The 26,201-nt window shown below is 42.7% G+C and overlaps 1 protein-coding gene across 1 annotated transcript in view; it reads left to right on the top strand.

The window, feature by feature from the left end:
- Nucleotides 1–284: 284 nt before the first annotated feature.
- Nucleotides 285–26,201, top strand: part of LOC144694113 (scavenger receptor cysteine-rich type 1 protein M130-like) — a 123,967-nt gene continuing 98,050 nt past the window's right edge. Inside the window, exons 1-8 of the mRNA XM_078564471.1 lie at nucleotides 285–368; nucleotides 3,825–3,840; nucleotides 4,225–4,317; nucleotides 8,445–8,759; nucleotides 17,240–17,417; nucleotides 17,642–17,838; nucleotides 20,702–20,776; nucleotides 22,707–23,002. Coding sequence (XP_078420597.1) covers nucleotides 285–368; nucleotides 3,825–3,840; nucleotides 4,225–4,317; nucleotides 8,445–8,759; nucleotides 17,240–17,417; nucleotides 17,642–17,838; nucleotides 20,702–20,776; nucleotides 22,707–23,002 — 1,254 coding nt within the window. The remainder of the gene's footprint in view (nucleotides 369–3,824; nucleotides 3,841–4,224; nucleotides 4,318–8,444; nucleotides 8,760–17,239; nucleotides 17,418–17,641; nucleotides 17,839–20,701; nucleotides 20,777–22,706; nucleotides 23,003–26,201) is intronic.

The following is a 26,201-nucleotide window of genomic DNA, read 5'->3' as shown; positions in this document are numbered from 1 at the left end:
TTAAAATGCCTCTATGCTCTGCCTTCCGCTAACTCTGTAATCTCCTCCAGGCCTACACCCTGTAAGATATCTGCAGTCTATTCATTCAGGTCCCTTGAGCATCAATCATTTTAATCACCACACCATTGATGGATGTGCCGTCAGCTGCTTAGGCCCGAAGCTTTAAAATTCCTGCACATGATGTCCAATACGCAACCTGTTGATTTAGCATCAGTGGAGGAGTCAATGGCAGTGGTGGTGAGGTAAAGCTGAGTAATGCCAATGCACATTTGAGAACTGATGCTATGCCTTTGGATGATATCATGCGGGACGTTGATTACCTGAAAAATGCGAGGGAAATAAAAATAGATATTTTGGGGACACCAGAGGTAACAATGCGAGTGTGGGACAGAATCCATTGCAAGCTATAGTCTGGCTATGATTAGATAGATAAGAATAAAACCAGATGAGAACAGTCCCACAATGTCGACAGGGAAGAGGCTTTGTGCGAGCTTGATATGGCCATCGTTGGCAAAGGCTGCAGATAGATTAAGAGGACAAGAAGGGATAGTTAAAGAAATTTCATAGTCACATGGCATATCATTCATGAATTAGGTTTGGTTACTCTTTGGTGGCGGAGAAGGGGTGCAGAACTCTTGATTGTAGGGGTGTAAAAATAGATTTCCAGAAAACGGGCATGAGTTTGGCAGTTGACAACACGTTCATGGAGTTTGGAGAGGAAAATGGTGTTGGAAATTGAATGGCAGTTTGCAAGGGTCAAATTGTGTTGTTTCGAGGAGGTATGTTTCTGGCAGATTTAAAGGAAAGAACAGAAAAACATTTAGATAGAGAACTGTTAACAATCTGGGTTGAGATTGTGGTCAAGTTGTTTCGTTAGCAGTTCAGTGGGAAAATGAGCTACGAAGCAGGAGGTTGACAAATTGAAGATGTAGAAGGCCTGAGCATGATATGAGATTAACTGGATACATTTGCGAGCTTTAGGATAGGGCGAAGGGAAACTTTAAGGAATTGTAACGCTGTATGTAAGTGGAAGGTATGAATGAGGAAAAGACAGTTCATCGATAGCATTGCTCTCAGTGTTAAAGAAATCAATGAGCTCCAGATATTTATTTTTGGAGGTAAATTGGGAACAGAGAGAGGCGATGTTGGTTGTGAAGATGGTTTGCAGTCGATAAGCAATACGTGGGGTATTGTTTGCATTCCAATATGATTCTGAAATACTGAGCAGTTTTAGCAGCCAAGAGTAAGATTCGATGTATTTTTCATCTTTGACATTGGCTGGCTTTACTAGTATTTCACCATGTTGTTTCAAGTCTGCTTGTCATTGATTTAAGGGACTTGAGATTAGGGGCGTACCAGGGTGGAGAAGCCACGGTGAAAGAGAACGTAATGGCCATTTTAGGGGCGAGATCATCAAAGTTCAGAATTCTATTGAGGAAATCAGTGACCAAAGAAATATTAGGGCCAAAGGAGGAACAAATGCTAAACAGTTGCAATTTTGAAAGTGTGGCTATAACTGCATTGGGGATATTTGTTTCCAAGAGTCTTTGTAGAAAGAAGTGGTGTGTTGTGAAACGTTGATATATGTGGAGAGTGAGACAAGGAAGTGATCAGCAGTTGTCTGAGCAGTGATGGTATGGTGCGGTGAGTCAGACAAGATGTTGCTGTTTATTGCAAGGGGAAAGGAATATAAAAGTAGCGATGTTTTACTTCAGTTGTACATGGAGTTTTTCAGACCACATCTAGAGTATTGTGTACAGCTGTCGTCCCCTTAATAAGAAAAGATAAAAATGCGTTAGAAACAGTTCAAAGAAAGTTCACTCCACTGATACCGGATGGTGGGGTAACCTTATGGGGAACGGTTGGATAGGCTGAGCCCCTGTACATTGCAGTTGAGAAGATTGAGAGGTGACCTTATTGAAACATATCCAACCCTGAAGGGTTTTGAGAGGGTAAACGCTGAAAGGGCGTTTACCTGGTGGTAGAGACTACAACTGTGGACAGGGTTGTTAAAGAAAAGCGGTCTCCCATTTATGACGGAGATGAGAAGATTTGCATTTCTCTCAGAGGGCATGAATCTTTGGAACTTGCTTAACCAGAGAGGGGTGGAGGAAAAATAAATGAACATTTTTAAGACAGAGGTAGATAGACTCATGACTAACAGGAGAGTGGGGGTGGGTGGGGGGAGGGGAACAAAGGTTTAGAGGTATGCAGGATGTGCATTTGAGACCACAATCAGTTCTGCCATGATCTCATTGAATTATGGAACAGGCTCGAGGGGGCAATTGCGCTACTCTTGCTTCTAACTTGTATGTCTATATCTATGTTAGACCAGGTGAGATGACAAGGTCAAAGATGTAGTCGTAAAGATCGATTCGGGAGTTTCCATGGAGGGAGAGATTTAGGGAGGATAAGAGGGCAATGAAAAAAGAGGAGAGCGAGAATGGTGATTTCAGATACAGAATGAAGTCTAATGAGCGGCACCAAGAATGATAAGTAGTGTGTTGCAGAGGCTGAGGAAAGCAGTGAAAGCCTATCAGTGAGAAATGCTTTAATGCGTTTGAGATGATGATTAAGAATGGTGATTTTGAATTAGAAGTAATGGGGTGGAATAAAGTGAGTTGTTGAAAGGAGGAGGAATTTCCATAGGACTCAGGGGTTGCACCATGGTAAGATTTGGAGCTAAGCACCAAAACATTACCAGAATAGTCTGATTGGGTAAATAGTGGAAGATATAAACAGTAAGTGAAACCTCATTCAGGAGAAAAGCACCATTTTCCCTCAGCCAGGTTTCTTTGAAGGACAGGCTGATGCAATCATTCACAATAAGCTCATGAATAACAAGGGGCTTGCTCACAGAAGGCGTTCTGGAGAGACTGTGTAGAATAGTGGTGGGGGCAGATTCCACATGATCACCTGAGGGAGGAGTGGGTTAGACAGGAAGGGCATTGGCAAGATTAGCCCCCAGTGCGCGTACTGCGCAAGTGACTCGACGAAGGAGTGGGTTGCGCCACTTGGGGATTCAGGAATTCAGAATACTTCATTCACATCTGTTATTTAAATTACGTGACATCGAGATAGTGCTGCTTCATATGCATCTAAAGCTAGCTGCTGGGTGCCGTTTAGAGCAGACGTCTCCATGGCTGCCTTGGAGTTCTCTGCTGGTGGCATTGTGAGCCCCAGTAAGCACTGCTCGGCCTCTGTGTGCCGCCCCCAGCAGTGCTTAACAATTTAATTTCTGCCCCATGTACGTAACATGTTTTCTGGTAATACCACATCACGAAAAATCTTGACTATCAATTATGTAACTTGTCCTCGTGCCAGCTGAGGTAAGGCTTCGATTTGATTCGCTTGGAATGCCACAACAAACAGTCGATCATTCATCACACTAGAGTAATCGTTATTTCTAGATTATCAGTCTTAAAGCAATTCATGTTTGAAAAGCAGGCTTTTAGCTTTAATTGAACCTGGAATGAGGACTTCAGTAAGGTCCACCAGAAGTGCCCATGCCGATGCTCTAACCGGGGCATTATCCTACTTGTTTAATACTCTAAGCAAAGATTTTGTCTGCGTTATTACCGGCTTGTCTAAATGGGCTGCCTCTGTTCTCCTCCGCTAAAATTTCTAATCAATCAGGCACTTGTCTCTCCTATTCTTGCTTCCAAATTATATTTCTCCCTGCCTGCATTTTCCATGTTCTGTTCTTATAGCACTAATTGCCTGTGATCGGTGTGCCCTATTTATAGTTCTAACTCCTATGTTATTATATTGCGCCCTTTTTTATGATTATGTTGATTACTATCTGTTATGCTTCTGTTATGCAGGTACATAACTTGTGCGGTAAATATATCTTCTTAAAAGATATTATTTACACTAGAAAGGATGGGCGTCAAATCTAACGCATAGACGATTTTGAACATGCGGTTCGTTGTTTCTTATTTTAAATCACTGTATTATAGCTAAAGTAAATAATCTGAAACTGAGTTTTATTGCACAACAATCAACCAAAAAGCGGTGCTTAAAGGTGGAGGTAGCCCTTGTGCCGGGATAGCTGAGGCCATTAGTATGGTTTCGCTGCGTGTCCTCTGTGGTCCATTGTGGGATATGAACTAAGCGCATGTTTTTTGTAAATACCTGGGCTGTGGCTACGCTGTATCGGCATCAGGGGATTCCCAATTTGGGATTAGTAACTGGCCTATGTTTAATGCGAAATTCGCTGTAAAGGCACAGCGGACGACGCCTGGAAATGTGACGTCAAGCGTTTGGTTCACAGTAACTGTTCGAAGGAAAAGGAAGCAGCTGGTGTCGTGTGTTCAGGTAAATCTCCCGTCTTTATTATTTTAGAAAATGGAAGGTCACTTCACTTGGCAACACTGAACAAATTAGGCAAAAACTTCCCATTTTAAATATTGAAAATTAACTAAATTCACTTTGAAGGGCTCAAATTGGGAAGCAGATTGTAATGATCGATAATATTTTCTGGATTTATAATATTTCCTTTTTTATTTTTATGGTCCTTCCTTGCTGTCGTTTGATCAGCAATATAAAGCAGAAGGGCAGCCTTTCTCTGGTTTAAAATAAAACAGAGTGAATATTTTCACCGATGTCACAACCAAGACAGAGGAACAAGTGATTTTTATTTAGTCCCAAACTAAGGCAGAGTCACCAGATTGCGGTTGGCCTATTTCTCCAGATAGGTTAATGCTTGGAAGGTGGTTAGGTAATAAAAATTGATACAGTTTCAGCATCTTCAATACATTGCGGTCAGTGGGTCATAGTTTCATAATAAAATCATCTGATTTCCTCATGAGAATGTACTTGGTGTAGGTGAGCAACATAATAGAAATGATGCACATTAAGTAAATTCCTTTCTTCTATTCATGGGATATTTGGGTCGCTGGTTCTCCCAGCATTCGTTGCGCATCGCTAATGGCCGTTGAGAATGTGATGGTGAGCTGCCTTCTTGAACCACTGCAGTCCATGTAGTGTTATTTGCAGCAGTACAGGCTCCAGGCGTAATTGACTGGTGATTTACTCAATCATCGCCTTTCTGGCCATGGTATGGTATCAGTATATACAGCCAGTTGCTTCAGAAGAAGTAAATTGATTTTATAACGTTTTCTGCGAGCCACCATAAGGCCCAAAGACGATATGAAGTTGGCGCAGTCGTTCGCCATTCACCCCATCGAGTTTGATCCGCCATTCAGTGAGGCCTTGGCTCATCTGAAAATCCTCAATTCCACTTTCTTGCCTTTTCCCAACAACCCGTGATTCCCCTGCTGATTTAGAATACGCCAATCTCAATCTTGAATATACTTAACGACCGAGCTCCTACAGCCCTCTGCGGTAAAGAATTCCATCGGTTGACTACCCTCTGAGAGAAAAGTCATCTCCGTTTTAAATGGACGCCCTTTTACTCTGAAATTGTGCCGTCTGGTTCTGGACTCTCCCATAAAGGGACATGACCTTTTAGCATCTACCCTGTAAAGCCCGCGAAGAATCTTTGATGTTTCAATAAGGTCGCCTCCCATTCTTCTACACTCCAATGAGTAGAGGCCCAGCCTACTCAAAATCTTCTGATAAGAAAATATCTCCTTAGGCAGGATCAACCTAGTGAACATTCTCTGGCCTGCCACTAATGCCAGTATATTTTTCCTAAGATAAGGGGACCATCAATTTTCACAGCATTCTGGGTGTAGTCTTTATAGTGTTAGCAAGGCTTCTCGATTTTTATGCTCCATTCCCTTTGAAATGAAGGTCAGCATTCCGCTTGCCTTCTCTATTACCTGTTCAACTTGCATGTTAACTTTTTGGGATTAATGCACAAGGACTTCCAAATCCCTCTGTGCTGCAGCCTTCTGCAATTGCTCTCCAATTATGTTCAGCTCCTCTATTCTACCTGCTAAATTGCATAACCTCACATTTTCCCACGTTATATTCCATCTGCTAAGTTTTTGTCCACTCACTTAACCTGCCTATATTCCTTTTTCGACTTCTTGTGTCATCCTAACCACCTGCCTCCCCAAAAATATTTGTGTCTTCCACAAACTTGGTGATAGTACATTCACTCCCTTCACACAAGCCATTATCATATATTCTAAATAATTGAAACCCAGCACTGATCCCTGTGGCAGTCCCTTTAACACAGATCTAACTGTTGGCATAGTGGAACGCAGTATTGCACAGAGTGTCTAGCAAACGTATTATTTCCAGATAAATGGTTTAATTAAGGATGGAGACTCATCGCCGAATAGCCTTGCTCATGATAACAATGTCGTGCTTTACTTCATAACGAGCTCTGTCAAGTTGTTGCTTGTCTACAGATATCCAATGAAAGTTAAGAGAACAATATGTCTTCAAAGTAATCATTCCTAACAGAAAAATTGCTGCCATCATTAATACTAACTTGCGTACGACGGTTACGCCCTTGTAATCTCAATGCTCTTTGCGAACCATTTTTCAGCAATTTTTATATTAACGAGTTAATAAGTTAATTTATAGCCTTCAAACTAATATGCAGCAGTTCAAGGTACTGAATGAGGATGTATGTAAATTGCGTTGTTTATTGATCACAAACAATAATTGTAACATTTTATCGTAACAGAAGTTAGAAAATAGTGAACGATTATTGGACTTGGCTGGCTTGGTCAGTATTTATTGCCCATCCGTAATTGCCCTTGAGAAGGAAGTGGTGAGCTGCCTTCTTGAACCACTGTAATCCATGTGTTGTAGGTGCACCCGCAATGCTGTTAGGGACGGAGTTCTAGGATTTTGGCTCTTTATTATTAGCGATTACAGTTACACTTTATTAATTACAATCGCGTTATCCGAACAGATGGTTTGAAGCTTGAAATCGTAAACGTAACATTGTGACGTGAAATTCGCCTATGTGAGAAAATGCGATTGCGTTTCACAGTGATATCAGGCCGACTCCTCGTGTTTTATTTTTGTCAATGGGGTTAAAGAAATGACATGTCACGGTTAAAATTCAAAGGGAAATATTAAACGAGTTCAGAGCTCAGTGATTTTGAAACTAAACATATTCAATTGAACCAGATGGTTCGTGAAGGTACACTATTTCGAAGAGCTGTGAAAGATTGCGTTACATTTCAACGTGAACTGCGGCTTGAACACATAACGTCAATTCTGGTGGGGAATAATCTGACTTTAGGCTGTATATTTAAAGAAAACATGATGAAAACTTTATACGATCTGTTTAAAATCAACAGAACACAGAGCCGAGACTGGTTGGTGGAGCTGATGGATGCTCTGGAAGTTTAGAGATACAGTATGGAGAGACGTGGGGGACTGTGTGTGGCTCACATTGGGATTCACAGGACGCTCGTGTGGTTTGCTCGTCACTGAAATGCGGGGATGTAATATCAATACCTGGAGGGGCTTTCTTTGGAGAGGGCAATGGTCCCATATGGCACGATACATATCAATGTCAGGGCAATTAGACCATTCTCTGGGACTGCTTCATTTCACCAAGAAATCATCACAACTGCACGCACAGAAACGATATCAGTATCATTTGCTCTGGTAAGCGTTGCATTCCTTCCTACACCAGAATTCTGATGTACCGCAGATAACTTAAAACCGGTGCAAGTGTTCTTCTAGAATCGATACCTTCCTTCTCTTCACCTCCATCATGTATATGGGAAACGTCACTGATCCTCAGTACACGTTGCATTTGATATTTTAACATTGGTGGTTGGAAATGTCGATGTGATTTCACTTTTCTTTTTGAATCAAAATATTTTATTCACCACTTCCACGGACACACGTACTGATTAAAATTAACTCAATAAATCTATCTCGATGCACCGACAAACAATAAAATAATAGGTTCTCGAAGCTCAAATGCCAGTAAAGTCTGGAGATTGACAGAATTACATTAAAAGCCCCTCGGACTCCAATGGATTTTGTTCTTATCCGCCAAAAGCAGGGTCGGAACAATAAATGTCCTAGAGTTTAAAGGGAAGATCAATCGCATCCTGCCCTTCTTTATTTCCATCTTTTCCAGACCTTTCCACCTATCAATATCCTCCCATTCTCGTATTCTGTTTTGTTTCACGAAACAAGGGCTAATAAAAGTCCCAAGCTTCCCTTCAGCTGATCACTAAAACTTCGTCTTTTCTTGGTATTATCATTCACTGTGGAGTTAAATTCTTCATCTTGGATCACAACAAATGTCCTAGCAGCGGTTTCTCAGCAAATCCTTCGCTTCTCGGTGACGCTTCAGTGCAGCAATGTTAAAGCGATGCTTCGGATAAGTTGAGAATTCTTTGCGTCACGATAACTCACTCATTGTTGCGTTCATTATTCACTCCTTGCGCAAATATAAAAACGTTTGTTTATTGAGCGATTCCGCTTGGTGCACTTGGATCAAAGTATTTCCAATGGAATTACGCAGCTGAGTAATGTTTTTTTTCCGCACAAAGGACAGAAAGGACCGCGGTTAGTTGGTGGTAACAGCACCTGCTCAGGAAGAGTGGAGATACTACTGGGTGACACCTGGGGCACAGTTTGCCGACACCCGCTGGGATTTACAGAATGCGGCCGCCATTTGCAATCACCTCGACTGTGGGACCATGATATCAACGCCAGGGAGCGCATTCCTTGGAGAGGGAAACGGTTCAATATGTACGACATCATGGAATGTGTCGGCAATGAGTTGCGTTTGAGCAACTGCCCTGTTTCCTCCTGGGGGCATTATCGGTGCACACACAGTAATGATGTTGGAGTCATCTGTTCTGGTAGGTGATTCATTCATTGTCAAGCATCAAATACCTCTTCATTGCATTATTATTTATTTTGATGTTGGAATTCTCGAGTACGTGTGTTATGACCCCTTGTTTAATTGGGGATAAATTGGGAAAGAGCAGCGTGGCGGGTTTCAATGACTAGGATGCCAGCGATAATAAATATATTTCAATTTATCCTCATTGTCAGAGGACACTGGAATGAATCTTATCTAACACTCTCTGAGGAGCCCTGTATTACACTTCACAGTCCCTACAGGTGAGTTGGATACGAGATTGGATCAGTTGACGCAGCAAATGTCTGTTGGAACCTCCGTCCAAAATGGGTGGTATGACTCAATTCCAAGACAATGTGCGTTACATCATCTCAAACAGACGTTCATAACTCAATGTCAAGCAGTTGTGTGCATCTGAGTCCCAAGTGGGCGCAGACATCGTGATCGCAAATAGATGGGTGTACCCCAGCCTCAGGTGAGTGTACTCACCTAAGTCCCAACTTGGTTGCATGGGTCGGTTCCAAGTGGGTGTCTATGCATCAGCCCCTAGAGTTTGTGTGCATTTCAGTTCCAGTGGGGTGCCTCCAACTTATGCTCAAGCTGTTGTTTGTGTCTACGTATTAAGTTTTTCTGTACACTTCAATGCCAAGTGAGTGTGCATAATTCTGATTCTACTGGAGGCATAAGCCTTAATCCGATAAGGTTTTTTAGGCCACAGTCCAAATGGGTGTGTATACATCAATGTTAGTGGACGTGTTCATCACAGCCCAAAGTGGGTAGCTCAGAAACAGTGCACATCTGGATTTCTGTACGTCACTCTGAGCATTAAGGAAGAATATGTTGGCATAGCTCAACAAAATACTGGATAGTTTGTTACCCCTCCTGAGAGAGTCTAGGAGCAGGGGACATAATCTCAGGGTAAGTGTTCGCTCATTTAACACAGAGGTGAGGAGGAATTTCTTCTCTCAGAGGGTAGTGAAACTGTGGAATTATTTGCCGCAGAGGGATGCAGAGGCTGGGTCGTTAATTGTGTTCAAGGCTGAGATAGACAGATTTTTAATCAGTAAGGGAATGAAGGGTTATGGGGGAAAGGCAGGAAAATGGGGTTGAGGATTGTTATGACCGATGCAGTTGGTAAAGCTGAAGTATTTAAAAAAAACCCAGAGGGAAACATTAAACGTCTCTCATAACCTATAATTTTAAGTGTTATATTTAAGTTGCGACTCTAAACTCAAGAATCAGACTCTCAGTTCTTGAGGTATTGCATTAAAATAATTGAAACTTTTTATTAATTTACGCTGGTTTAAAAAAATTCTACACTTGGCTACAAATTGCTACTTTCAAAATGTTCTAAAAATTCTCAAACTAATCTCCATTAAGGCAACAGCAACCCGGAGACTTAACCTAACACCAGACAAAGCATTTTCACCTCAGGAATTCGGAATGATGTTATTTTCACTGTGGAGCCAGCTGGAAGCTTGCAGCTCCCTTTTCATATTACATTGCCTCTGCCCTGCACACCCGAAAACTAATGAAGTTATACCTACCGCCACTGATTGAGTTCAAATTATCATTCTCTCACCAGCCTCTTTGAACATTACCTTTCAACATTGAAACCCCATTCATTGCACAAAATCTTAAAAGTGATATAAACATATTGTTCACGAGCTGCGAGAAAGACGTCAGGTTTTCACTCCACTTCTGGAAAGTTCTATTCAAAGAATGCAAATACACGCTATCACACTTCCATATCAAACAAGTGCATATCAAAGTGCCTAGACTAGCTGACTTTAAACTAAGTAAGGCACACCCGCAGACCAAACCTTAATTTTAAAAGAAAAATATTTCCCAAAATATTATATGCATTAATTGCCTCATGACAAGGATTATCAAATAAGCCATGATCTCATTGAATAGCAGAGCAGGCTGGATGGGCCGAATGGCCTACTTCTACTCCTACGTCTTATGGACTATGGCATTATGAGCAGGGCTCAAGCGTTGTTTATTAGGATAAAATAAATGAAATGGTTTCTGCACTCTTACCTATAGAAAGAGTGATTTAATTGTGATTTTGGGGATTTAGAAAGGAATTGGTAGGGTGGATAAGAATAAATTAGTTTCTCCTGGTAGCGGTGTCTCGGGCAAGGGGGCAGCAACTTAAAATTTTAGCGAGGCTACACGGAGGAAAATCAAAGAAATACTTCTTCATTTGAAGTGGTGGAAAATGTGGATCTCTTTCCAACAAAAAAAATGAATGTCAGCTTACATAATCATTTTAAATCTGAGTTGTTTAGGTTTTTGCTAGTCAAGGGTATTAGGAGGTATAAATGAAAGGCGAGTGGCCTAGATAGAACAGAGATCAACCATGATCTCGCTGAATGGAAGAAAAGTTTCGAGGGGCTCTAAGTTCTACTCCCGTTTCGATGTTCCTCTTACTCGTGATTCATCTGTTTCTTCACTGAGCAACATTTTATTTAGTCCTTGTTATTTTAACATTTTGCTGGAAAGCGAGCGTTCTGTTCAAGACTGGATTTTCCTGTTTCTGAATGGATGCAACTTAAAACTAGAGACGCTGTGGACCAGCAACAGTATCAGAACTGTATTCAACCACAATCTGTAACCTCATAGCATAGCCTCAACTTTGTCAATGCTATCCAGCTCGAGAGTAAAACCTGGTTCATTGAAGTGTGCAGGAGGGCATGCCAGGAACAACGCTAGGTATACTGAAAACTGAGGTCCCTACCTCGTGAAGCTACAACACAGGACGACTTACATTCCAAAAGAGCAGAATCAGCATGTGACATACAGAACGAAGCAGCAGACAAGGCACCGGGACTGGATGAAGTGCATCCAAGGGTATTGAAGGAATTGAGAGTAGAAATTGTAGGGGCACTGGCTTTCAGCTTTCAGCCTTGCCTACAATCAGGGGTGGTGACAGAGGGCTGGAGAATTGCAGGCATTATGCCCTTGTTCAAAAAAGGTAGTAACGAAAAGCCCAACAATTTCAGACCAGTTAGTTTAACGTCAGTGGGGCAAGGTTATAGCAACAATTATTTTGGATAGGGCTAGTAGCGACATGGAATAATATGGATTGATACGGAAGAGCCAGAATGGATTTAAAAAGGGGAAATTGTGCTTAACTAACTTGCTGGTCTTTTATGAAAAGGTAACAGAAAAGTTCGATGAGGGTAATGCTGTTGATGTACATAGACTTTCAAAAGGCATTTGACACAGTACCACACAACAGAATTGTGAGAGAAATTATTAATCATGGATTAAAAGGAACAGTAGCAACGTGGATAAAAAAAGCGGCTGAAATATAGGAAGCAGAGCATAATGGGCAATTGATATTTTTTGGGTCGGCTTGAGGAAGGTTTGCAGTGGAGTTCCCCAGGGGTCAGTATTGGAACCCTTGCTTTTCCTGATATATATTAATGACCTAGATCTTGGTGTGCAGGGTGAAATTTCAAAGTTTATGGATCATACGAAGCTTGGAAGTGTTGTGAACTGTGCGGAGGACGGTGTGGAACTTTGAGAGGGCATAGGCAAGTTGGTGAAGTGGGCAGATAGGTGGCAAATGAAGTTCAATGTGGAGACGTGTGAGATGATGAATTTTGGTAGGAAGAATATAGACAGACAATCTAAAAGGAGGGGTGAAATTTTGAAGGGGGTGCAGAAGTAGACGACTTGCGTGTATATGTGCATATATCATTGAAGTTAGAATCACAGGTGGAGAGAACAGTTAATAAAGCAAATAGTATCGTGGGCTTCATTACTGGGGTATACAATACACAAGCAGTGGGGTGATGCTGAATATACATAAGGCATTCGTTAGGCATCAACTGCAATATTGTGTACAGTTCAGGGCACCATATTATAGGAAGGATGTGAACACATTGCAGAGAGGGCACAAGAGGTGAACAGGACTTGTTCCAGGATGAGAAATTTTCACTGCGAAAATAGATTGGAAAAATTGGGACTGTTCACCTTCGAGAGAATAAGGCTGAGGGGATATTTGATAGAGATGTTCAAAATCATGAGGGGGCTGGACAGAGCAGTTAGGAAGGGACTGTTACCACTCGTAAAATGATCAACAACGAGAGGGCAGAGATTTAAAGTGATTGCAAAAGGAGCAAATGTGACGTGAGAAAAAAACTTATTCACACAACGAGTTGTTCCGACCTGGAAAGCACTGCCTGGAAGTATGGTGGCGTAAGGTTCGATCGAGGCATTCAAGGGGACATTAGATGATTATTATAAGAGAAGCAGTGTGCACTGATATGGAGAATAGGCACTGGCACTAGCTCTAAATGCTCATTTGGAGAGCTTGTGCAGACATGTTGGGCCGAATGACCTCCTACTGTACCGTTAATATTCTGTGATTCAGTCCCCCAAGCAAAGGATCAGAATTAAGCACTGCATTCCTACCATATCCGGTCGTGAATGATGGTGGACATTTAAAGAATAAACTAAGCAAGGAAGCTCCACAAATATGTCCAACCTCAGGGATGGGGAACCCAGCACTTCAGTGCAATTGACAAGGCTGAAACATTTGCAATCATCCTCAGCGTGCAATGCGAGCGGTTGGTCTAACTTTACTGTCTCCTGAGGTCCCCAGCATTACTGATGCCTGTCTTCAACCAATACGATTCACTTCAAGTGATATCAAAACACGACTGAAGACATTGGATAAAAGAAAAAAACTGCAGACGCAGGAAATCCAAAGCAAAAACAATAATACCTGGAAAAACTCAGCAGGTGTGGCAGCATTTGTGGAGAGGAGCACAGTTAACGTTTTGAGTCCAAATGACCCTTCAACAGAACTAAGTAAAAATAGAAGAGCGGTGAAATATAAGCCAGTTTAAGGGAGGTGGTGGGGGAGGGGGGTGGGGGGTGGGACAAGTAGAGCTGGATAGATGGCCAGTGATAGGTGGAGATAACCAAAAGATGTCACAGACAAAAGGCCAAAGAGGTGTTGAAGGTGCTGATATTATCTGAGGAATGTGCTAATTAAGGATAAAAAGCAAGACAAGCAAGATAAAGATAATCCTAGTGGGGGTGGGGTGGGGTGAAGGAATCAAAAAAGGCTAAAAGGTAGAGATAAAACAATGGATGGAAATATATTTAAAAATAATGGAAGTAGGTGGGTAAAGAAAAATCTATATAAATTATTGAAAAAAATAAAGGTGGAGGGGAATCGGAAAGGGGGAGGGGATGGAGGAGAGAGTTCATGATCTAAAATTGTTGAACTCAATATTCAGTCCGGAAGGCTGTAAAGTGCCTAGTCGAAAGATGAGGTGCTGTTCCTCCAGTTTGCATTGAGCTTCACTGGAACAATGCAGCAAGCCAAGGACGGACATGCGGGCATGAAAGCAGGGTGGAATGTTGAAATGGCAAGCAACAAGGAGGTCTGGGTAATGCTTGCAGACAGACCGAAGGTGTTCTGCAAAGCAGTCACCCAGTCTTCGTTTGGTCTCTCCAATGTAGCGGAGACCTACTTCCATTATTTTTAAATGTATTTCCATCCATTGTTCTTTCTCTACCTGTTAGCCCCTTTTGATTCCTTTACCCCACTCCACCCCCACTGGGGCTATCTGTACCTTGCTTGTCTTGCTTTCTACCCTTAATTAGCACATTCCTCAGATAATATAACCACCTTAGCACCTCTTTGACCTTTTGTCTGTGGCATCTTTTGGTTATCTCCACCTATCACTGGCTATCTATCCAGCTCTACTTGTCCCACCCCCTTTAAACTAGCTTATATTTCACCACTCTTCTATTTTTACTTAGTTCTGTTGAAGGGTCATTCGGACTCGAAACGTTAATTGTGCTCCTTTCCACAGATGCTGCCAGACCTGCTGAGTTTTTCCAGCTATTTTTGTTTCTGTGTTGAAGACATTGGATGCTGCAAAGACTATGGACCCTAACAAAACTCTTTCAATAGTGCTGAAGACTTGTGCTCCGAAACTCGTTGCATCCCTAGCCAAGTTATTCCAGTGCAACTCCACCACTGTCACCCACCAGCCAATGTGGAAAATTTCACAGTTACGGCCTGTACAAAAAAGGCCTGACACATCCAACCCAGACAATTACCACCCCATCAGTCTCCTCTCGATCATCAGCAAAGTAATGGAAATTGTCATAAACAGTGCTATCAAGTGGCACTTACTCAGCAATAACCTGCTCACTGATGCTCAGTTTGGTTTCTGGCGGAGCCATTCAGCTTCTGACCTCTTTGGTCAAACTTTGACAAAGCAGCTGAAATCAAGGCTGAGGCGAGAGTGACCACACTTGATATCAAGACAGCATTTGACTGAGTGTGGCATCAAGGAACACTAGAAAATCTAAAGTCAATGGAATCAGGGGAACGTTCATAACTAGCATAATGGAGGATGGCTGAGGTTGTTGAAGATCAGTCATCTCAGTCTCAGGACACGTGTGCAGCAGTTCCTCAGAGTAGTGTTGTAGGCCCAATCACCCTCAACTGCTTCATCGCCTTCACTTCTTCACCTTCCTTCCATCATAAGGTCAGAAGTGGGTATATTCGATGATAATTACACAATGTTCAGCACCATTGTGGGTTTTCAAATGCTGAGGCATTCCATGTCCATGTGTATCAAGATCTGGACAACATATGGGCTTAGTCAGTTTTCAATGTTTAAATATTTGTGCCACTGAAGTGTCAGGCAGTGACCTTCCCCGAGCAGAGAGAATCGAAACTGGAATCCCTGAAACTTTACCATCGCTGAATCCCCCACTATCAACATCCTGGATTGCGGATGGCCGGAAACTGAACTGGACAGGCCATATAAACACCCTGGCTACAAGAGCAGGTTGGACTCTGGGAATTCTGCATTGAGTAACCATCTTTCTGACTCCCTAAAACTTGCCCACCATCTACAAGGCACAGGTCAGGGGTGTGATGGAATACTGTCCAATTGCCTGGATGAGTGCAGCTCTAAAAGCACTCAAGAGGCTTGAAACCATCCAGGACAAAGCAATGCACACCATCCACCACTGGCACAAAGTGGCAGCATTGCGTACCATCCACATGATGCGTTATAGCATCTAATCAAGTCGTCACCAACAGTACCTTCCAAAACTGCAACCGCTGCCAACTAGAAGGACAAGGACAGCAAATGCATGGGGACACCACCACCAGCAAAGTACCCTCCAAGTCACTCATCATTCTGCCTTGGAACTTGACCACGGTTCCTTCATTGATACTGGGCCAACATCCTGGAACTCTCTTCCTAACAGCACTGTGGGTGTGCCTACATCGCATGGACGTCAGCGATTGAACACGGGACGACGTGCATGCTAAAGCGTGAATGCATTGTTATAGACACAGTGAAGCAATCCCGTAGCCATTTGATGAAATCACGGCCGCCTTGTCTTTCCAGTCGGTTGGATGACGCTCCACAAACTCCCCTGTCCTCAATGATGAGGGAACCCGGTGTGTTGGTGCAAAGTTAAAGCGGGAGAATGCTAGGAGTTCAGAGAAGATGGTCCAGTTTGTCCTCCTTCTGAGGGCACAGCCTTCAGTCTTCGGCCAACTCAACTGCGTGCACATAATATTAAGAAACCAATAAGTACATTGGATACTTGGCTATGAGCGAATGCTATGAGCCCCAACAAAATCTCCGCTCTGGTGTTGAAAACAAAGCAGGCCGCTTGATTAGCAGCCACTGAACGAATTCAATCATGCAGTGCACTATGGCAACAATGTATACCACCGCAGAGCTCTTGTTGAGATGAAATATCATCTTCAAAGAGGATAGCCTCGATTATTCTGTGCCCCTAAAACTTACCTAAATCGTACCGAACTCGAACAGACCTGAAAGCTAAGAGATGCGCTACAGCAATCATCAAAGGCCGTTTGACAGCAACTTCCAAGCCAGAGGCGTTTGTCAGCAGTTAAAAAGGGGCAGCAGGAAGGCTGGAAAGCACCATCAGCAAATTCCCCTTCACCTCACACATCATGAATTCGAACGACATCGTCGTTTCATTATTTCCCTGGCTCAACATTTTGGAACTCCCTTCCAAACAACGCTTTGGGTGTTTCTAAAGCATATTGGACTGTACTGGGATGATGAACGCGCAACAGCATCACCTTTTCAAGGGCATTACATGCTGGCCTTGCTAGCGACACACACCAACCATGGAATAAAAAGGAAAGTAGTTGCATGACTTGCAGATTAATATTTGACGATATTGCTCCCTTTTTTTCTTATTGCCTGCCCGTAAAAGGTCTTAACATCGTGACCAGAGCAGTTCCCACCGAGGCTTCTCTTGAGCTCAATCTATTTTTCTTTCACCAGCTGATACGCCACAAGATTCTCTATTTGCAGCATATTTTTTTTATATTAACTCGGGCAATGACAAATCGCACAAAGCACTAACATATATAATTTATGTTTAGCATATGAATTTGTGAAACATTGAATGAAATTTGATTACCAATATGCTTTCTCACAGGTCCACAATGGCAGATGCGACTGGCCAGTGGAGAAAGTGTTTGTGATGGCCGACTGGAGGTTTATTATGGAGGTGTTTGGGGCAGAGTGATGGACACTGATTGGAATTTCAATGATGCAGATGTAGTATGCAGGCAGCTGAACTGTGGCTCTGCAATAAGTACTTATAACCAATCGAAGTTTGGAAAAGGCGCCGGGCCAGTGTGGATCAGCAATGTCAGATGCAATGGAAGCGAACCTTTTCTGTGGAATTGTAGTTTTACACAAGCGAAGCAATTGTCTATGGAACTAGATGTAGGGGTGGTTTGTTCTGGTACGAACTTCTTTAGTCATCTAATTCAAGATGCCCCGAATATCGCGTTTTAATAATATACCCATGAATAACCCACTCTTTTGCTCGTAGGGCTGGGGGAAAAGCCCATAAATATAAGATAGGTAATATTAAACTCAGTAGGGAACTCAACAGAAAGTTCATGGCTCAGACAATGTTTAGAACATGGAATTCGCGACCACACAAAAGTGTTGAGATGAACTGTATGTGCAAGCGGGAGCTAGATAAGCGTATGACGGAGAAAATGGTGGAACGATATGATGATTGCGGTAGGTGTAGAGGGACAGCAGGGGACCCATGTGGCCATAAACACCGACAAAGTGGTGCTGTTTCGAAAGGCCTGTTTTTCTGCTGTGAACACTTCACAATGCTTATGAAGTATGAAAGGAAAGGAAGCGTAACACGTACAGGAGTCATAAACCGTTCCTCAGGCTTTTAATATTCCACTCGCCCGCGTCCCTTACGTGAAAGACGGAGAGTAAATGTCAGATTCAGTTTATAAATGAAGCCGGGTGAAATCTTCGGCCTCCGATGAATCCGAAGACACAACCATTCTATCCCCGTTTCTAATAATATAGTATTTCCTCATTTATTTCATAGTGATATGATGAGATCCTTCTATTTGTATCTAAGTAATAAATCCTGGAACAATTTTTGAAGCAATGCATGAGAATTGATGGACCAGAGGTGTTTCTCTGTTTTACGCGCTGAACAATGGAAAAAAAATGGCGCCGCCGAATCCCTGGCGACAGGTGAAATTACAACTTGAACAGTTTAGATATAGGGAGTGCTCAAAGGAGGAATTTTCACTGTAACTTTGCCCAATTAGTCACGCATTTAATTTAGGGCAGCAAACCTGAGGCTGTGATACAGCCCGGCCAAAATATCCTTTCTACAACAATTAGGTTCATTTAACTGCCCACTGCAGCAACCTCGCAAACCAGGATATTGTAACTTCAGAACGGTTGCTCGAGATGGAAAAAGAATGTCGACTTTTCCAGTGATGTCCTTGTGCCCAGATTGGATCTTAAAACTTGGAGACTTCAGGTGAAGTAGTTGTGGATGAAATTTCGATCTACATTTTAAATTCATAGATTTAGTCGTTATTTTAACATTATTTTGAGGCTGCAATCGACAATTTCATGCAGTTAGTTTTCATTGCCAACGTGGCATAGGAATTGATCATGGGAAAAAATTCCACAACACTTGGACAGAAATGGAGCAAACTAATCGCTGTAAGAAAAAGCATTTTGTAGCAGTGTATAATTTGGGAATGAATCGATTAAGAACCTGGAAGAAATGCTTCCTGAAACAGATACTGTTGAATATAACCATTCCTGTCCTGCAGATCATATTCAGGTCAGACTGGCAGATGGTGGAAGTCGCTGTGCCGGAAGGGCGGAACTTTACTACAACGGAACCTGGGGGACTGCGTGTGATGACTTCTGGGATTTAGCAGACGCCCATGTTGTATGTGAAACAAAAACAGAATTACCTGGAAAAACTCAGCAGTTCTGGCAGCATCGGCGGAGAAGAGATCAGTTAACGTTTCGAGCCTTCAAGACCAGCTGAAGTGTGGCAGGCTCTGAATGCAACGGTTTCCGGTTGGTTTGGCCCAGGAGCGGGGCCTATCTGGCTACATAATCTGATGTGTGCAGCGAATGATTCTGTTTTGTGGGATTGTCCGGCGGGCCCATGGGCTGAGAACGACTGTAATCATAAAGAAGATGCTGGAGTTATTTGCTCGGGTGAGATGTACTTTCAAATGCTCTAACTTCTTAACTTATTTTAATGAAATTTTTTTACAAACGTCGTGTTAGAATAATGGATTTGTAGACATGGTAATAATTGAATAGGATAGTTTATAGTCTACTGCTATCGATTGCCAAAGGGAAACCACTTTGGCCAACTAACACTACAGCACAATGTCGAATGAAAACGTAAGAGACCGTAGAGCATCTTCAAAATTGCTTCCTTTGAAATAATTGGATTTCTGGACGTACTGCGATAAGGGACCTCGTTTGGTTAACGGCTTTATAAAACATAAAGCCTGCTCTTCTGTTCCTACATTTCCTGCAGTGGGATTGAACTGAAGGTAAGATTGAACTTCACTCTTTGTTTTACAGAGCACAGGGCTGTGAGGCTGCAGAATGGACCGAGTCCCTGCCAGGGCAGAGTTGAGGTTTTCTATAATGTGACCTGGGGGACTGTTTGTGCCGATTCATTTGGAATGGAGGATGTAGAAGTGGTTTGTAAGCAGCTCAGCTGCGGATCGGCTCGATCTGTCGATCGCGATGTCACATTTGGAAGGGGTTTTGGACAGATCTGGCTTGATGATGTGAACTGTCGTTTGCACGATTCACTGTTATGGCAATGTCCATCTTCACCATGGGGTGAACATAACTGTGACCACCGGGAGGACGTTGGAGTAATTTGTTCAGTTAATAACTACATATGGAACTCATTTGTCTTCTTATGTTTTATTGATGTATCAAACTGCCTTCGTAAACTTGATTCATCCAAATCTCTGCTGCCCTTCTCTTGACTCTTAACAAGTCCCTTTCCCCGGTCACCCTGTGGTCGCTGATTTCCTATTCGCAATATCTTGATTTCGGAATTCTCATCCATTTTTTCAGAACTCTCCCAGGGTTTGCTTCACCCTATCTTTGTAAACTCCTCCAAACGCACAGCTATCCGATATATCTGCCCTCCTCAGATTCGGGACTCTTGTGCCTTCCCAAATATAATTACTTCATAATTGGTGGCCTTGCCTTCAGTTGCCTAGGCCCCAAGATCTGTTCTTCCCTGTCCACATCTCTCGGCTTCTCCACCTGCTTTTCCAATTTTAATATGTTCTTTAAAACGTACCTCTTTAACTTTTAACAGTACCTCAGCTTCAATTGTTCTATACTAATGGAAACTAAATGTTTTGTGAAATGGCCCCAAGTTACTCTTAACAGTAAAGCGTACCTCTTTTCGACGCGTTAGGTCATCTGATCCAAGATCTCCTAATGTGGCTCTATCTCCAGGTCACACATTATTTTATAATGGTGCTGTGAACCGCCATGCGGCTTTGAAAGCGCTATATAAATATAAGTTGTTGTTGAAGTATGGATGATTTTTTTTTTCCAGAAATAAATCCAGTTAAAGTACGGAAAGGTGGAGATACGAAGCAAAGTAATATGGGACCTGTTTCAAAAGATGTTGGTAATTATCGTTAACGACCGTGAGATCTGATTCATGATTTTTCCTTTGATTTTCATGTTAATTTTCTTCCTACATGTAGATATATAATCTGCCTATCCCCACTGTTCTTATACCATTAAGACCAACAATGTTAATTGTGGTAAAGAGTGCATTCGACGCGGTACAGGGCAATGGGCAATTGTGTTTCAGTGAACTGACCTCATCAATGCCAGGATATTATTTTGAGAGTATTTGGATAGCAGGATATCATTTAATGCGACGATCTTCGCTGTTGCTGCTCAACGGCAAAGTTTAAAGGCGTGGCACCCTGGACAGAATGTTTAAAAAGGGAGGGATATAAGTCAGACCCACTCTGCATAGATTCAGTTTTCACACAATTGCATAAAATTTGTATTCAACACGAGAGTTCCGCCAGTTGCCCTCTGGCGGGGAGAAAGGATCCTCAGGCAACACCTTCCAAACCCGAAACATCTAACATCTAGAATGACAAGGGCAGCAGATAAATGGGAACACCACCGCCTGGAAGTTCCCCTCCAAGCTACTCACCATCCTGACTTGGAATTATAACGCCGTTCCTTCACTGTCGCTGGGTCAAAATCCTGGAACAAAATTCCTAACAGCACTGTGGGTGTACTTACACCACAGGGACAGCAGTGGTTCAAGAAGGCAGCTCACCACCACCTTCTCAAGGGCAATTAAGGATGGGTATTAAATTCTGGTTTAGCCAGCGACGTCCACACTCTATTAATCAATGAAACAAATCGAAGTTTCTAATTTGAATTCTGGCACAACATGTAATGTGCAACACCTCTTTAATATCTGTCCGGATTTCAGCTGCCTGCCAGCAGACTGGATTTTAATATATTTCAATCTATTCACATTTTCTAAAGTATTTCATTAAACATCGTTAATCACAAGAGTGTAAAGTGAACTGCCGCGTTACTTTTTTTTTGCTCCCAATGCGGTCTCCTCTACATTGGAGAGGCCAAACGCAGACTGGGTGACTGCTTTGCAGAACACCTTCGGTCTGTCCACAAGCATTGCCCAGACCTCCCTGTTGCTTGCCATTTTAACACTCCACCCTGCTCTCATGCCCACATGTCCTTCCTTGGCCTGCTGCATTGTTCCAGTGAAGCTCAACGCAAACTGGAGGAACAGCACCTCATCTTCCGACTAGGCACTTTACAGCCTTCCGGACTGAATATTGAGTTCAACAACTTTAGATCTTGAATTCTCTCCTCCAACCCCACCCCCTTTCCGATTCCTCCTCCCCCCCACCCCCCACCGCCTTTTTTCCAATAATTTATATATATTTTTCTTATCCCACCTACTTCCATTATTTTAAAATGTATTTCCACCCATTGTTTTATCTCTACCTGTTAGCCTTTTTTGATTCCTTCCCCCCAAACCACCCCCACTAGGGCTATCTGTCCCCTGCTTGTCCTGCTTTCTACCCTTAATTAGCACATTCCTCAGATAATATCAGCACCTTCAACGCCTCTTTGTCCTTTTGTCTGTGGCATCTTTTGGTTATCTCCACCTATCACTGGCTCTCTATCCAGCTCTACTTGTCCCACCCTCCACCCCCCTTAAACTATCCTATATTTCACCGCTCTTCTATTTGTACTTAGTTCTGTTGAAGGGTCATTCGGACTCGAAACGTTAACTGTGTTCCTTTCCGCAGATGCTGCCAGACCTGCTGAGTTTTCCCAGGTGTTTTTGTTTTTTCTTTCCCGCTTTACGTGTTGGCTTAGATCAGCTTTATGTATCCCACCAGAGTACACTCGGCAGCGTAAATCTCAGGGCCTTTAACATAAGTGTCATCCTGAAATAGCACGGGTTGGCATTGAGAATAGGGAAATAAAATAAAGTAACTGCGCCCATTTGCAAGTTAACGTGCTCAGTTCTCAGGTGCTACTTTTTGTTGCAGAGTTACGGCTGGCTGCAGGATTCCATATTTGCTCTGGAAGAGTTGAAATTTTCTTCAGTGATACATGGGGCACGGTTTGCGATGATTCCTGGGATTTGCACGATGCCGCTGTCGTCTGTAGACAATTAAACTATGATGACACAGTGTTTACCCCGGGAGGGACGTTATTCGACCCAGTAAATGGCACCATTCGGATGGATGACGTTAAATGTAGGGGGAGTGAACGCTTCCTGTGGGACTGCCAATTTTCAACAATGGGCGATCATGACTGTGAACATAAAGAAGACGTCAATGTGGTATGTTCTGGTAGGAGATTTTAAATTAAACTTTGACGTTACAACTCTCATCCTCGTCTTCAAATCCCTCCATGGCCTCGCCGAATTAAAAGCCCGATGATGACCATGGAACAATTGCTGATGTCATAAAAACCCATTTCATTCACGAATGTGACCTTCTTTAAAAAGGCCATCCTAGGCTGGGTATGGTGCAATGAGAAAGGGATAAATGCCAATCTAATTTTGCGAGGCCCCTTGGGGATGAGCGAACATTTTATGATAGAATTATTCATCAAGATGAAGAGTGACACAGTTGATTCTGACTATAGGGCCCTGAAACATAATAAAATAAACTGCGATGGTATGAGGCACGAGCTGGCTATGATGAATTGGGAAACATTACTTAAAAGGATAACGGTGGATATACAATGGCAAACATTGAAAAAGCCCATGGGAGAACTGCAAAAATTGCGTATTCCTGCTTGGCCCAAAAGTAAAACAGTAACGGTGGGCAAAACATGGCTTACATTGGAAATTAAAGACAGTATTAGATCCAAGGAATAGGCATAAAAAATGGCTGAAGAAATCAACAGACAAGAGGATTGTGAGCAGTTTGGAATTCAACAAAGGGGGACGAAGGGATTGATTAAGAAGGGGAAAATAGAATACAAGAGAACGCTTACAGGGAACATAAAGACTGACGGTAAAAGTTCCGATAGGTATGTGAAGAGCAAAAGACTGGTGAAGACAAATGTAGGTCCTTTACAGTCAGAAACAGGGGAACAAATAAATGGCTGACCAACTAAATACATACTTTGGTTCAGCCTTCACAAAGGATGACACAATTCTCTTTCCAGAGATGTTGGCGAGTAGACGGTTTAGTGAGAGGGAGGAGCTGAGAGAATCAGTATTAGTAATGAAATGGGGAAATTGATGGGATTGAATGGCGACAAATATCCAGGGCCTGATAATCTATATCCCAGGGTACTTAAGGAAGTGGCCCTAGAATTACTGTATACATTGGTGGTGACCTTCCGAAATTCTATTGACTCTGGAACAATTTCTATAGTTTTGAGGGTAGCTAATGTAACCCCACTATTTAAAAAGGTATGTTGATAGACCAGTCAGCATGACGTCGGTAGTTGGAAAAATTCTACAGGGTATTAAGAAAGATGTAATAGCTGAGCAATTGGAAAGCAGTGGCAGAGTTGGACAGACTCAGCATGGATTGGCAAAAGGGAAATCATGCTTGACAAATCGACTGGAATTTTTCGGGGATGCAGCTCGTAGAGTTGATGAGGGCGAGGCAATGGATCTGGTTTATGTGGACTTTCAGAAGACTTTCGACAAAGCCCCAAATGAGCAATTAGCGTGTAAAATTAAAGTGCATGGGATTGGGGGTAATGCATTGAGATGGATGGAAAACTGGTTGGCAAACAGGAAACCAAGAGTAGGAATAAGCAGGTGTTTTACTAACGGCAGACAGTGACTAGTGGGCTACTGCAGGGATCGGTGCTGGGACCCAAGCTACTCACAATATATATTAATGATTCAGATGAGGGAACTAAATGTAATATCTCCAAGTTTGCAGGTGACACAAAGCTGAGTGGGAGGGTGAGCTGTGAGGAAGATGCAGAGAAGCACCAATGTGATTTGGACAAGCTGAGTGAGTGGGCAAATGCATGGCAGATGCACTATAATGTGGATAAATGTGACGTTATACACTTTGATAGCAAAAACAGGGAAGCAGACTATTATCTGAGCAGCTATACATCGACCTGGGTGTCCTCGTACACCAGTCACTGAAGGTAAACATACAGGTGCTGCATGCGGTAAAGAAGGCAAATGGAATGCTGGCCTTCATAGCGAGAGGATTCGAGTACAGGAGCAGGGGTGTCTTGTTGCAATTATACAGGGCCTTGGTGAGGCCACACCTGGAATATTGTGTGAAGTTTTGGTCTCCTTATCTGAGGAAGGATGTTCTTGCTGGAGAGAGAGTGCAGCGAAGGTTTACCAGACTGATTCCTGGGATGGCGGGACTGCCATTTGAGGAGAGATTGAGTCGGTTAGAATTATATTCGCTGGAGTTTAGGAGAATGAGGGGGGACCTCATAGAAACTTATAAAATTCTAACAGGACTAGGCAGGGTAGATGCAGGAAGAATGTTTCCGATGACGGGGGAGTGCATAAAAAGGAGTCACAGTCCAAGGATATAGGACAGGCCATTTAGGACTGAGATGAGGAGAAATTTCTTCACCCAGAGACTGGTGAAACTGTGAAATTCGCTACCACAGAAATTAGTTGAGACCAAAACATTTTATGTTTTCAATAAGGAGTTAGTTATAGCTCTTGAGGCGAAAGTGATCAAAGGATGTGGGCAGAAAGTGGGAGCGGGCTATTGAGTTGGATGATCAGTCATGATCAGGTTGTATGGCGGAGCAGAGTAGAAGTGCCGAATGGCCTACTCCTGCTTCTATTTTTCATGTTTCTATGTTTCTTGCGAATAGAAGTGGAACGACTATTCAACGTTAAGGGCACTACATAAATGAAAGCAGTCCTGGTTATAGTCTGCAGCTTCACAACACCTTGCAGGGACAACACTAGAGTGCCTGCTAGTTTTGCTAATAGTAACTAAAAATATCCTACCAGCTGAGCTTCACAGTGACAATGTTTCATATCATTGTCCGGGTATTTTTTTAAAAAACTGGTTTCGCTGTTTTGCGAAAAAGCCAATATATTGGGCGACTTGTTTCTATATTGAAAGACCTTCTGAAAGGATGGGTCTTGCCCGAGGATGTTACCTCCTCTGGAGAATCCGGATCTTGCTTCATATGTAAAACTTGATGCATTTCTCCCTCATTGCAGCACGGCCTGGTACGATCAGAACAAGTTTAGAGCATGCAGTTCTGCGAGTCTATCCCAGCTCTCTTCCCTGTTTCTGTCCGCCCACTAACTTTAGTGATTCTTCTACTTGGATCTCTAAATCCCTTTTGCCGTCAAAGTTCTTCCCTTCTCAGTAGTTAGTAAATACCCGAACCTATTATTCATGAGTCCAAAGTCTCTCAATTCCCCACATTAAGCTCCATTTGCCACAACTGTTCTCATTCAGTTAATCGGCCAATGGTCCTTTGCAATTCTCTGCTCTTACTTGCAATATTTCCTTTCCAACAACCTTGGTGCCGCCATTGAACTTGGATATAGCTATTTTTATTCATATTAT

The sequence above is a fragment of the Cetorhinus maximus genome, chromosome 19 (assembly GCF_964194155.1).
Source record: "Cetorhinus maximus chromosome 19, sCetMax3.hap1.1, whole genome shotgun sequence".
NCBI lineage: Eukaryota > Metazoa > Chordata > Chondrichthyes > Lamniformes > Cetorhinidae > Cetorhinus > Cetorhinus maximus.
This window is presented reverse-complemented; position numbering and strand designations above follow the sequence as displayed.